This window comes from Pezoporus flaviventris, unplaced genomic scaffold (assembly GCF_033815535.1).
Source record: "Pezoporus flaviventris isolate CSIRO_AGI_PZ_B2104156 unplaced genomic scaffold, CSIRO_AGI_Pfla_v1 ptg000078l, whole genome shotgun sequence".
NCBI lineage: Eukaryota > Metazoa > Chordata > Aves > Psittaciformes > Psittacidae > Pezoporus > Pezoporus flaviventris.
In genome coordinates, this window is record NW_026892626.1 from 2,456,261 (window position 1) to 2,469,784 (window position 13,524).

The window sequence follows — 13,524 nt, forward strand, 5'->3', positions numbered from 1 at the left end:
ACATGGAGAGCAAGAAAGCAGCCTCTGCGTGTCTAAAGGAAGTTGTTTACAACAGACATTTAAGGCCTAAATTCTCTGCCTATTAAGGCAAATCCTTAGGATAGACCTGTGCCCTCCTGAGCCTCAGCAGAGGCAGCAGCAGCCTCAGCTCCTCTGGCTCACTGACTGCAGCCAAGGAGACTGCAAAGCAGCTAAACTCAACCTGAGCACGAAGTACAGCGCCAGCAAATACCCCATTTACTTTTGCTGGCACTAAGTGGAAAGCTGAAGAGGAGGCCAGAAACTCAGGCTCTGGGCCAGCTACCAGTCGCCTGTGCTAGAATAACATTTTCTTGGGAACTTCCATCCTATTCCGAACCCTGTGTACTGGCCTGGTGGTACAAACAGGAATCTTGGCCCTCTGATTATGCATGCTAAATTTAACTACATCTCTAATTGCCTTCGTTTATTTTTAAGCCTTTCTTGAATTGAGGCAGCAAGTTCATTAAGTACAACAGATTTGAATCTTGTTTCAGGAACTCATTAAATCCCTCCCTGCAAAAACCAGGGGAGAGATTCAGGGGCCATCTGCAGGCTGGTTGGCACATTGCTGCCGGCCACAGCCCTGCAGACAGTCCGGGAGTGAAGCACAAGCCAAATTCAGCTCCGATGTCAGAAAAAGATTTAGGGTAGGAAATAGTTTGTAATGTTAATAGTTAATGTGCTTTTTTTTTAAAGCTATAGTAAAATAATAGCAAGGGCTCAATGCTGGGTTCAGTTACATCCACACAGGTGCAAATGTAGCAGTGGCTTTGGTTCAGTATGTATGAAAACATTTGGTCACAGGGTGATTTATACTCATAAGCCCAGTTTTAGAGTAATACAGATATAGAAAAACTCAGTTACTGTGCCACAAGATCATTATGACTGAAATAAGATTGTACAGTTTGTCTCCACTTCTCCAAAGATGTATAATCACCACTTTGTAGAAGATTAATTGGTATTTCTGTACAGAACTAGCTCAAACCCTATTTCTTTCATAACTGGTAGATCAGGTCTTTCTACATTCTCTCTATCAAGACATGAATTTCACTTTCTTACCATTTTTTCCTTTATGCATTCTCCACACAACATTAAAAATGAAGACTTTTAAAAAATTGCTTAGGACATCACCTAAGTGTATTCATGTGAGAAGTTCTGCAATGGAGTTTGTGAAATACCAAAGTCAATCAGTCCAGCTGGTAAACTGTTGGGTTAGGATCCTGGAGCCCTCAGTGCTCATGAGCAACACTTTGTGCTCAGGTAAGACACCAGAAAAAGGCAATTCCCAATGCTACCTTAAAGAGATCAAGACACCTGTACAGAAGTAATGGAAATCATGAACACCTATTCTAGTAAGACAGGTAACAAATCAAAAGCTTTTCACTGACCACAGTGTGGATCAAGGCACCTACTATATATACAAAAAAATCCCAGACCATAAAGAACAAAACACACCCATATGGGAGCAGTAATTGAACTAAAATCTTTCTACAAGCTTGGAAATCTACCTCTACTTTCAGTTATACTGGGCTAATCCAGGGTAACTGCCACAGTGACTAAACATAAATGCTTTGGCACTACTCCTGATGGCAAGGAATTTTGTCAGGGATTTTACTATAGGAGCAATATCAGATCTAAGGGAGAATAAAGCCCTAATAGGGGACAGAAGATTTTGACATAGTGTATTGGTAATGTTAGCTTTGTGGGAATGCAAGCAGAAAAACTTTCAGCTGAGAATTTTACCTTAGAGTAGTGAGCTGAGTCAATGGTATCTTAATCTAAAAACCCTACCAATTTTGGCAGAAAGGTTACAGAGTCTATGTTTATGAGAAGAAAAAATATCGTCATAACAGATTTGTTAAGCTAGAATAAGTCTGTTGCATGCCTGAATGTTTTTGTAAGCCAGCTGTAAGGCTAAGCTGCACTAAGATGATGATCATGGTAATATAATTACTAATATGAGGTAAGCCAAAGTGATTGTGTAGCCAAGAAAAATTAGATGCTTCAGTAAGAGTCAAAACATTCATCTGCCAAACAGTTTAGCTGTACAAGGTAGATAAAACAGTGTTTATAACGTACTGATAGCAAAGTGGCTTCAAACAGCTTTCAAACTTCTTATCTTGTTCTGCCATATCACAATAGAGCAGTAACAGTAAAGAGAGAAGCAAGCTGAAGCCCTGCTGAGAATACCTATTTTGTCCCAGTAATAAAAGGCTTGAAAAAGCTAAATACCAGTTGCTATCTGGTACATTAATTCCATAGTGGGAAGTGAAGTATCAGGGCCATGCTGGTGTTCAAGGCCAGTTCTGACACAAGATCAGGGGAGTAAAGTCAAATGAGATCACTAATGAGTGGTGTGAAGGCTCTGCTGAGCCCTTCTCCTTCACTTGGGAGCTGCATTTAAGCTGAGACACTTACCCTTGGTGTCACCTTGAGCTACATCACACCTGTACCTTTCCCAGGCCTCATGTCACTCAGGTGAACCCTGCCCATATCTAACAGATCTGACCCTGAGGCTTGATCTCAGACCTGCTTTATCGCTACAGACTCCCTGGATGATCACCGAGGTGCTGGCCCACCCTGGCCCTAGACTGTCACTGGACCAGTCCTGCCCCAGATAGACTTTCTGGCATCGATCTTAGAACCTGCCTCATTCCTACAGACTTCCCAATCGGATACTCTCAATGGACCTGCTCTGCTCTTGTTTGGGTACTGGGGGACTGTACACCTCACTGGTGAGGTCTCTGCCCCTGCCTGCCTTGCTGTCACCTGCAGCTCCTCCCTTGTCTTATTTTTACACAGTAACCTGTTTGTGCTGCTCCCTGACATAAAACTCAGATATTAGCCTGGGATATTAACTATTATCCAGATCCAATCTAATGGGAATGTAATACAGAAATCAACATTGGTAGTAAGTTACTCTGTCATAATACACATGATGAAAGACAAATCAAGCCCATTTCATTTCACATCCTCCATTTAAGCATTTTACATGCTGTGCAGCATTCCTTCTCTGTCTCCCTTGTCAGTTATGCTTACTCTGTCCAAATACTGAAACAAAGCCTGTGCATGTTACTCTAAATTATTAACTCAGCCTGACTTCACAGTATGGATCCCATCACCACACTGCTGGCTTACCTGAAATACCTCTGAAAGCTGGTTCTTAGGCTCCTAAATTACCTGCACTGGTTTGAAAGTGTTTTTCCCAAACCTGATTCTCATTTACATCAGTGCTTCCCAGAGTGAAGCTGAGCAGAGTTTGACTGAACTAGGTTAAGAAAAAGCCCACCAGCATTAAATCTGAATGTCACTGCTTTTAAATTTTAGACAAGAACTCTAATGCAACCCTAATGCAGCTTTTTACATTTTCTTTGTTTTTCTTTCCCAGCACCTCAGCCTCAGTAATTGCAGAGTTTCTAAACTTTCCCTCTGATTTTTATTCAGTTCAATTATTTATGTACATTATAAATGGTCAGAGGAATTCTGGAAACTATGACAAGTGTTCCAGATCTGAACATCTATCATTGCCAACACAAAGGACTTATAAAACAAATTTGAAAGTGTGCTACTCTGTCAAAGTGTGGCTTGTTCTTTGAATATACATGTTTATATATAGATATCAGATATTTTCACTGAGATACAGCTGCCAAATTACAGCTTCTTTAGTTTTAAATGTCAAAACATTCAAGTTTTTCTGTGCTCCTCTGAGCAACAAAGAGAAAAAGTAAGAAAAGAAAAACCTGTTCTAACTCAAAGAAAAAATGCTGCTGTCAAGATGTATTTTAAGTAATCTTACAAATGACTTGTATTTGATGATGCCAATACATTTTTCTTTCTTAATTTTAATAATGGATATTTCTGAAGTAAAACTAAGAGCAGTCGCTCATAGAACAAAGTTATTATGGGTTGTGCTGATATTGTTTCTACCAACAGTGCGTCGTAAGCTCAGGCTGGTTTCCCTCCAGCAGGCTGCCAGTTCAGGTACTGGGTAGCTGTTTCTACAAACATCAGGCACTGAGTAAGCCCTGGGCTGGTTAGTTTATGCCACTGTCCATGAGTAGCTGGCAGGAATATCATTACGTCTATTAATGGGCATCATTACACTGCAATTCAGTTACAGCAAGACTACAGTGTAGCTGTTCCCTGAGCCCTACTTGAGGGAAAACCCCATTACCAAGCCCTCATCTTCATTTCATTGGCTTCAGCACAGCAAGTGTGGGAAATGATCAAGATGCAAAACAACTCAACAATCACTTGGTGCACTGTCAGGAATGAGTTAGGAAGGCCCAAGTGTATTTCCAATGAGCAAGTTATATGCCTGCATCCTAATAAAGGCTAACTGGAATTTATTTGGTGGTACCTCCCAGGACACTGAGACTGAAGCAAGTCTGAAGACTACATTCATGACCTTTACACCTTCAAAGCAGAACTCTGTGCAGTGCACTGGCCTTGCCAGAGCAAGCTGGCAGAGGGAGAGTCAGCTCCAGTTTTGTTAGTTCTTTGCTGCCCATCAGCAATTAATCCAGTGCTACAAAAATGAGCTTTCAATCTCCAGAAATACAGCAGTCAATTGCTTACAAAAAATCCAGATGTGAATGGTCCATCTCCCAGTTTAGGGCTCTAAGGTCTTTCAACTTGTGTATTGACAGAAGAGCTTTGTTACTGTTATGGGTTCAAATAAATCTTTATGGTGGACTCATGGACAAACTCCAGAGGTTCTCATCTCCTCTTACCTTCTCAGCTGGCCTTGTGTTCAGTGAGATCAGTGCAAGGATGAATTAGGACTACATATACAAGTCTTCTCAGGAGGAAAAACAGCCCTGTCCTCTGAGCCATATCTTAGGCTCTTGGAAGAAAATCAGGATAATTTCATACTTCCTTAATCAGGACATCAGTCAAGAGCAAAACCTATTATTAAACTCAGAACCCTCAAAACCTACCCACAAAACTGAAATACAAAGCTGCTTGGGGCAGACAAACAGACCCAGCTCTGCTTTAGAAGTATGACAAAAAAACCAAACCAAATAAAACAACAAACTTCGATTTTTCTAAAAGGTTATGATTAATCATGTTTGTGAAAGTCTGGTGCTTGTGAAGCAGATGACACTGAGCTCACTGACTTCAGCATGCCAGGACTCCTGGCATACACTGACATGTCAAATCTAGTGCGCAGCTATAGGGGGAGCACCCCCCTTACAGGAAAGGTGAGAAAGATATTAGTGTCAGAGAAGAGCTGTAGGACTGCTCATGTCATCAGGTAATGGTTCTCCATAACAAAGAGTTTAAATAATGCAATGAAAATTACTTTTTGCTCCTGGAATCACACTTGCATTTAGTTAGGAGACCATTCTGAAAGGGACAGTCCTGCACCAAACCACTAGACATGTGGAACAAAACAGGGGTATTCTCTGCCATGGGCTGCTTTCCAGTAACTGACTGCTGAGGCTGCAGTCTCTCCAGCTGCTCCTGGAATCTGTGTCTCCTATGCCTCTCTTTCATCTGTTCTTCCTTTTGGGATAGCTCTTTTTTACTTTCTTCTGCCCTGAAAAATATACAGATTCTGTTTTGCTTAAGCTTTTCTCTTGGGAAAAAAAGGCACCCTTATTCATCTGTTTGCATGTACTTTTGCTTATATTTATACCACACATTTGAGGGTGAATCATGACATGAGAGGCTAAAACAGGTTTAGAAAGTGCTTATGTTGTTTGGCAGGGACATGGTCACACACACACAAGAACTTGTCATTGGATAAAATCATCTCTCTAAATAAAAAAATCCTGAAAAAAAAAAGCAAAGGAGCAGGCTTCAGACCTCTAGTAAGTGGTGACAGTCTATTTGGAGACCAGAACTCTGTTAAGCAGAGGCATGTTTGTGATGTTTCACATCTCATCCCTGAACATAATTCCCCATCTAACTCCACTTCCTTTCCTATCTGCTGCCATACAGTGACACATTCCTCTGACCCAAAGCCTTCCAGCTTTCTCTGTTTTGATGTCTGCAGAAAGATTTCATCTGCCATTTCCACAGCAAATATGAAGTTCAATTTCTCCTGAATTCTTCAAGCCCCAGGTGCCCCAACAATAAAACTGAAATTCATTAAAATCCTTGGAAGCTATTACAGAGCAACAATAAATAACCCAGATTTTGGCCCAGCCAGATCTGTGGCAGGCTAACAGGTAGACAACATGCAGTTTTACAGAACTGATGAAGCAGGAAGCTTTAATGTCAGGAATTCCATAGAGAAAAACTCTGCAACCAACCAGCTGCCATTTAAACCAAGCACAGTGTCTGATTGGCAGGGTAGGCAAGTGTTTTAACATCAAAAAAAGCAACAGTCTCTAGAGCACACAGGTTCTCACGCTTTCCAGGGCTTATATGCAAAGTCAAAATGGTAAAATTTCACTCCCAAAATAGCAAAATATAACCTCTGAAAGCATAATGGAGCTCTCCCACATAGCTGGGCAGGTGCACAAGGCAACCACCCAATTTCAAGTGTCAAATTAGACCTTATGCAAAATACACCACATTAAACTAAGCCCAAGGAGGCAGAGGCCCAAAGAATGCTATTTCCTCAGTTGATACCATCCTTATTTCTCTTTCTTTAAATACAAAAGCAGTTTTCCAAGATATTTCTGCGGCATAACCCATTCCTTAGAGGTTTACTTTGTCCCTCTAAGCTCTTGTGCTTTTCTTAATGTTAGAATTGCTTTGTTTGGGAAAAAGTTACAAAGGAAGACACAATACATATTCCAGTTTATAAAAGGTTTTTTATGTTGGAAAACAGAATAAAATGTTTTCCATACCTCCAGCGAACACAACCAAAAAAAAAGCTTAAATTGGCGATATGATCATTTAGACTTAAGGAAAAGCTTTACAATTGTAAGTAGAATTAAGCAGTGAAAGGTTCTACCTGGGGGGGTTCAAGGAACCCTCACCACTGAGGATTTGAAGATAAGTTAAGCAAAGATCTGTGAGGAAAGGGCTAGATTTTGCCTCACTCTATACTGGCACAGGGAGACAGACCCTTCCGTGCTTAGTAAATTTCAGTACCATTCTTCATGAAGGAGATCAATACTGTCTTACCCTCCTCTTAAACAGGATAAAACCTAAAGAAAATGGCTTCATTTCCAGTGTCAGAATTGCCATAGTGTGTCTGCTCCCAGGCCAATTCACTGATCCAGTAAGCCTTTAAGTAATAGCCACCAGGACTGGACATCTTTCTAGGTAACAAAACCAGATATCCTTTTGCTCCAACTTGCAGACTGGATAAGTAATGTTCTTTAATTTTAGACAATCAGATAAGTCATAGACAACAGCTGAGGACCTCTCTCATGTGATACCTTGGCAATTCTGGTGTAGTTAGAGGAGGCTCTGGAGAATTTCCTTAAGTTTGAACCTTCTCAGCTTCCATTTTGGTTTCTTTCTCTATCTCAGTTCCATTACCCCCATGGCTCGACAACGGGGTATTTGTCTTCTCTGGTTCCAATCTCATCCTGGGAATCACCTCACTTGTCTCTTGCCTCACTTCAGAATACGGGCTTTGATTTATTTCAGATGAACCTATCTCTTCCAGACTTTCTGGATCCTGTTTTATTCCTTCAAGTTTTTCAGCTGGGGTAGATGTTTCATGAGAAAGCTCTGAGGCTTCATTACGGGCTCTATGGAGTTGTTGGAGTAGCAGGCTTTTCGCTGAACAATTCCTCCTGCAACGAACATAAAAACTGGAGTTAACCAAGATGAAGCATTATATGAATAAATTCAAACTCGGAGGAACTTCTCTGAGTGACAGCTAAAATCAAGGGCTGGACATCTACACAAATAACAGCTGTTGTTAATAGGAGCATCATCATATAGGCAATAGAGAACACTGCAGTGACAGAAAATTACACTCATCTTACAGGCAATTTAGTCACCAGTTCTGGATTGCAGGCACAACTCACATCTTCCAGAAAAGCCCTGAACAAATGTGATGTTGGTAGGGAAATTAGAGTCTACAGATTTTTGACCCCTTTGGATACAAGTGTTGGGATTCAAATACATACATAAGAAAAGTTCTTCTAATAATTTTTAGGATTTTTGTGTGTTTGGCTTGATTTGATCTATGTCTTCTCCAGGTTAATGAGACAGCTAAATTGTCAGCAACCACAATATTGTGATAGTATTCTGTTGTGAAACGTCCTGTCATGACATAATGGGCAGATACGGTTATGTTTTCTGGCAGTTCTGCTCAGTGATGTCTCCCAAGTCATCTGCTCCAGGAAGACTGCTACCACTTTGTAGTTCATGTGGTGATTATGAGCAAATAATACCCCTTATTTTAGTGGCAGCTAAAAAACACATGGACTGAGTAACAGATTGAATTGGATATTAATATTGTGGTTAGGTGGTATGAGCACAGAGCATCATACTGCTGTACTTAGCTGAACTAAACCTATGCATGTCAGAACAAAGAAAAAATAGAATATTCTTTCTCCTTAAGAATCCCACATCTCCTGCCATCATATCCAGAACCATCAAATCAATATTTCACACTGATGGCTGGACTACTAAGGAGTAGGCCTAAGCAGTGGTAATTTAGGAGAGAGCAGCCTTATGGTATTTGCTAGAGGTGGCCCTGACTACCCAACCACTCCAAATATAAAAGTGTATTTCTTCAGGTTAAGTGAGTGGAGATCAAACCAACTGACTCTCCTAATATGTAGGCACATTGTAGAACAGCATATGTAGCCCTGTTTAATAAACCCATCCAGATAAGAGTGAAACTGTCACTGACCCCTCATGAATGAGATATCTTGCCCTGCTGAGCCTCTGAGACTTTTTTATTTAGAAAAAGAACTGAGTAACATTTGCCAGGCATTTCATTTGTGCATGTTCTTTAGCAACATTAAAACAAATCAAAACCCAATCTGCTAAGCTCTGCTCTCCTTCACTCCAGATTTACACTGATGAAACTTCTGCACTTGCATCAGTGCCAGTGAGAGTTCCCCAAGCATCATCCTGTCCCTGCTTTATTCTGGCTTTGGATTAGATGTTCTAAATTATGTTGGTTAGGCTCCATTCCCCATCAAATCATGCATTCTTTCAAACCAATAAAAAATAAAAAGAGTAATTGGCTGGGACAACATTGTAAGTGTTCTTGCCCTCTGTACTGCTGTGATGTGAACTTACTGTATTTAGGCTCTGGATTACATCTAGAAGCCTGATGCATGCAAGATGTAACCCAGAGCCTAAACGCAGTAAGGTGTTTAAAACATGACACAGCTGCTTTGCATCAAACAAGTGTTTAACAACCTATTGGTATAAATCAAGCCTGACTTTAGCAACAGAATAGGTTGGCATCCATGCCTACTGAAGAATTTACAGTTTGGGATTCCGTTCGCCACATTCTCTCCCCTTTCCCCTACTTGTTTCCTCCCAGTTAAGGAGACTTGAGATCATCTCTGCCCACAATGTGCTCAATACTCTCTTTAAATCAACATCCATTCTAGCTTATTTTATTATTTTAAATATAAAGGTTTGTCTGAGTCAGCTCCCTACAACATTTTCAGTTTGATTCGGAGTTATTTGAAAAACAGTTCTCATGTCACTCTGGCAAGTCTGGAGAAAGCACCAGGTTTCCTCAGCCACCCTGGTCTGCTCTATTGTCTTTTGAGCTGTTCCCATGCAGCTATACAGGACCAAGGTGCAGCACTGCCTCAAGGATCAACAACTATTTTCTAGCTTCAGTATCTTTACTATGCAACAGAAAATGAGTGATATCCTAGGGTCAGACTGAAACACTGCTGTTGTTGGGCTTTTTTGCTGTGAAGACCAGAAACAGAGATGTTTCAGTACATGAGGTCTCTGTAAGCACTGTTAGGGCAATTATTTTAGTTTCAGAAGAAAAACTGAACATCATAGAATTTGCATTAAGGTCATGGTAAAGAATCTCACCTTCTCCTTTCTGCTTGGTCCTCAGTCGTCATAGTCTCTTCTTCAGTGGAGCTGTCACTTGTGCTACGAAGCAAATTGGACCATATGAGTTAACTCTGCTCCAACTGGGAGTTGGCTTTTTGTCATTTCTAGGCTGCAGGTGTTAGAGAGTTCTTCACACTAGTACTCTTGCCAAAAAAATAAATTAAGCAACTACATTAAAACCTGTTAGCGTTTCTTAACTATCAGCTGTTTATTAACTACAAGGTTTTTTTTCTGGGGACTGTTTTCTTCAACCCCTTGCTCCAGCAAATGTACACCTTGAGAAGGAAGCAAACAGCTGCCTCAGACACTGTTAGCTTTAGGGGGAAGAACATCTTTGCCAGCATCTATTGCAGACTGAGAAGGATTTGGCCTCTCAGCCCTCCCTAGAAGGCCCTCTTACCCCACAAGAGACAGAAATCAGCACCTACCCTTGCTTGCCAGGAATGTAGCAAATGATGTCCATTTTGTACCCAAAACGTAACAACGGTGGCCCAATGCCTCCAGCACTGCTTTGCAGTCCCTGCCTACTCCTTTACGAATGGAAACTTTGTAAATGTGATATCCCTGGATGTTTTGCACATTGTGGCTGTGCTGCCTGCAGCCCCACACGTTGACGAGTTCCGACACGAGTCTTAAGAATATGACTGTACTCAGATGGGGCTATACTTTCCTACTAAGGTCACAGAGCTGTGGAAGGAGAGAACACTTTCAAAGCTATTTCACAAATACAAGCTGCAGAGAGGTTTCAGCTTCTCACTTTCTGTTACCCACTTCTCACTAACAGTAAAGCCAGACTTTACCTTTGTTCCTCATCAGGGAACGTTACTGACTTCTGTGGTTTAGCATCTCTCAGGTCGATGTACACGGTTGCAGGGTCTGGCAGGCTCTGTAAGCTCACCATATCCATCCTTGAAGAACTTCGTGGAGAGGCAACACCTCTAAGCACAGAAAACTCTGTTTCAGCATGTCCTCCACCTTAGCCAGACAAGAAGCCCTGCAGGGTGTGGATTATGATCAAAACGGATTGTGAAAGGAGCTTTGTGCTTGGCTACTGCACAGATTCAAACTCCTCTTCTGCCTACTCTCCACCACCTTTCAAAGCTGAGTGCAAAGATTCAGCCTCCCCTGAGGAACAGAGACTAGAAGTAGCATAGTGGCAGATACTTAGTTCTCAAAAACTGACAACATGAAATTGCTCTGAAGAACAAAGGCAGCAGTTATGGTACCAAAGCGCTTACACATTTAAAAAGCTTATGCCCATCAGTAAAACCAGGTCCCTTTTTTCCCCCCTCTGTCTCCTTTGCCAATTCTATTTCATCCTTCAGAGCATTTATGGTGCAAATCACTCTTGTGGCTCTCCCTGCCCTGAAAATGAGGAAACTCTTCACCTTCCCCTTGACTGGTCTGTTTCACTACTGTTTCCTCTGTGCTACCACCATTGATGATGCTCCTTCCAAAGAATCTGGAAATCCACTTCCTTCACACTGAACCCTTCAAGATGCGCTGACACCCTCTCCCCCCCCAAAAAAAATAATCCTGTATACTTTAGCTAAATTGAGGTACCAGTAAGGGAAAGCAGTACCCTAGATGACAAAAAATGTGGCCATGATAATTTGCTTTGCCCTGTTTTCCTGCCTTTCCCACTTGTCCCAAGTGTCTGGTAAGGTCTAGACAAAGGTGGTGGTTGATGGAAAACACTAAGGTGGCAGGATAGTGTTTATCATCAAATGTACATGTATGGCAGAGTCTAAGTTATTCCCTTTAACATCCCTGTGATGTATTCCAACTAGAATATCTGCTTTCTGCAGAAGCTACAGAGAAAATCCCCTATAGAAAACCATGAGATTCCAGGTATCCCTACTGACAGTCAGGATTACCCAGTGTATATGACAGAAAAAGGACCTACTTATTTTCCTGATGTTCTTGAAAGGAGAGCTTGGCTGGTGGCCACCTGCAATACGGAGACACAGTCCTAGACTGCCTGGCACACAGCTCTTTTAGCTTTTCCATGAGCTGATTTTCAGATTTAGTCCTGAAGGTGCCTACAGAAGAGCAACAAAAAGAATCAACAGTTGTGTTTCTCTGCCACAGGATCACCCAATATCCTCTTTCCCCAATTTCACATTGAACCTTTCTCCACAGCCTGTCAGAAGGGGAAGGACAAAGGTACTATCATCACCTGGCTGACTCGCTTCAAACCTTCATCCATCTTTTCTGATTCGATCTTAGGCCATGGCAAGCCACAGAGCACGGCTTTCAAGCTACAAAAGCAAGATGAAATCATAGAATCCCAGACTAGTTTGGATTGGAATGGACCTTAAAGCTCATTCATTTCCAACCACCTTCCACTAGACCAGGCTGCTCCAACCCCCATCCAACTTGGCCTTGAACACTGCCAGGGATGGGGCTTCGTGAGGGAAATGAATTAAAAATGTTTTACAAAGGCAATAAAAAAACTCACCATGATTTCAGCATTCAAAAGGATGCTGCAAAGAATTACTTAAACACAGTAACCTGAGTTTTATTTATTTTTTATACACTTTCAGCAAAGTTGGTATTAATTTAGCAGTGTTACCATGATCTGCTGAGGAGAAAGGAACTTCTGCATGAGTGTTATCTTTCTGCTGCTCCAGCTCCTCAAGAATCTTGTCTAGATCCCATTTTTCAATACTCTGAAAGTAGACAGCCAAGATGTGACGGAAAATTCCTTCCCAAAAGACTGCTACAAAATAAGTCTCACATTCTTTGTAGCAGCTCCATGAGATTCTCCTGGCACATATAAATACACAAATGGCATGGAAGCCCACCTTACTTACTCCAGTACTATGATACTGTTGAGAGATATTAGTTATCTTGCATAAATAAGTTTTAAATAGTTTGAGCCACAAGATGTGGACTTGCACTTAGCAATGCTTTCATCTGGACTAGAGTTAGTTTTCTTAGTAATTTTCCTAGAAGCTGGTGCAGCATTCTGTTTTGTCTTTAGTATGAGAAGAATATTGTTAATACAGTGATGTTTTAGTTGTGGATGAGCAATGCTTATCCTAAATCTAGGAGTGTTTTAGTGCCCCATGCTCTGACAACAAGAGGCACACAAGAAGCACAAATCAGAAGGAGGCTACAGCCATCAGCAGAAGCTGCAATTCAACAAGAATACTTAAAGGCCTGCCTGTGTGAAGAGAGAGAAGGAACTTAATAGGGCGTTACAAGTCCCCACACCAAAACTTACTACTAAACCAGCAGTTAAAAGTTTTGGGTGGTGCATGTGTGAATGCTCAGGCAGCAGGTTCTCCCCTAACAGCCACTGTCACTTGCCAGTAGATGAACTGGTGTGTCACTGTGGGCACAGTTGCTTCAGTGTGAGCCTCAGTGGTTGGCACAGGTTTAAACCACGGCACACAGCTAACAGCAGGACATTTGCTGTTTGCACACTGCCTGCCTCACAGCACTGCCAAGGCTCTGCACATCTAGCATAGCCAAGTGCAGTATGACTGCTACGAGAAACCAGTGAAGGACTAACCAGTGTTCATTCAAATATATGAAGGT

At 41.5% G+C, this 13,524-nt stretch overlaps 1 protein-coding gene across 1 annotated transcript in view; it reads right to left on the minus strand.

Moving 5' to 3' along the window:
* DNAAF8 (dynein axonemal assembly factor 8) overlaps positions 1-13,524 on the minus strand; it is a 93,380-nt gene that overhangs the window by 72,619 nt on the left and 7,237 nt on the right. The window contains 6 exon segments of the mRNA XM_061473710.1: positions 5,400-5,563; positions 7,362-7,724; positions 9,955-10,017; positions 10,779-10,914; positions 11,856-12,020; positions 12,554-12,650. Of these exon segments, the coding sequence (XP_061329694.1) occupies positions 5,400-5,563; positions 7,362-7,724; positions 9,955-10,017; positions 10,779-10,914; positions 11,856-12,020; positions 12,554-12,650 (988 nt within the window).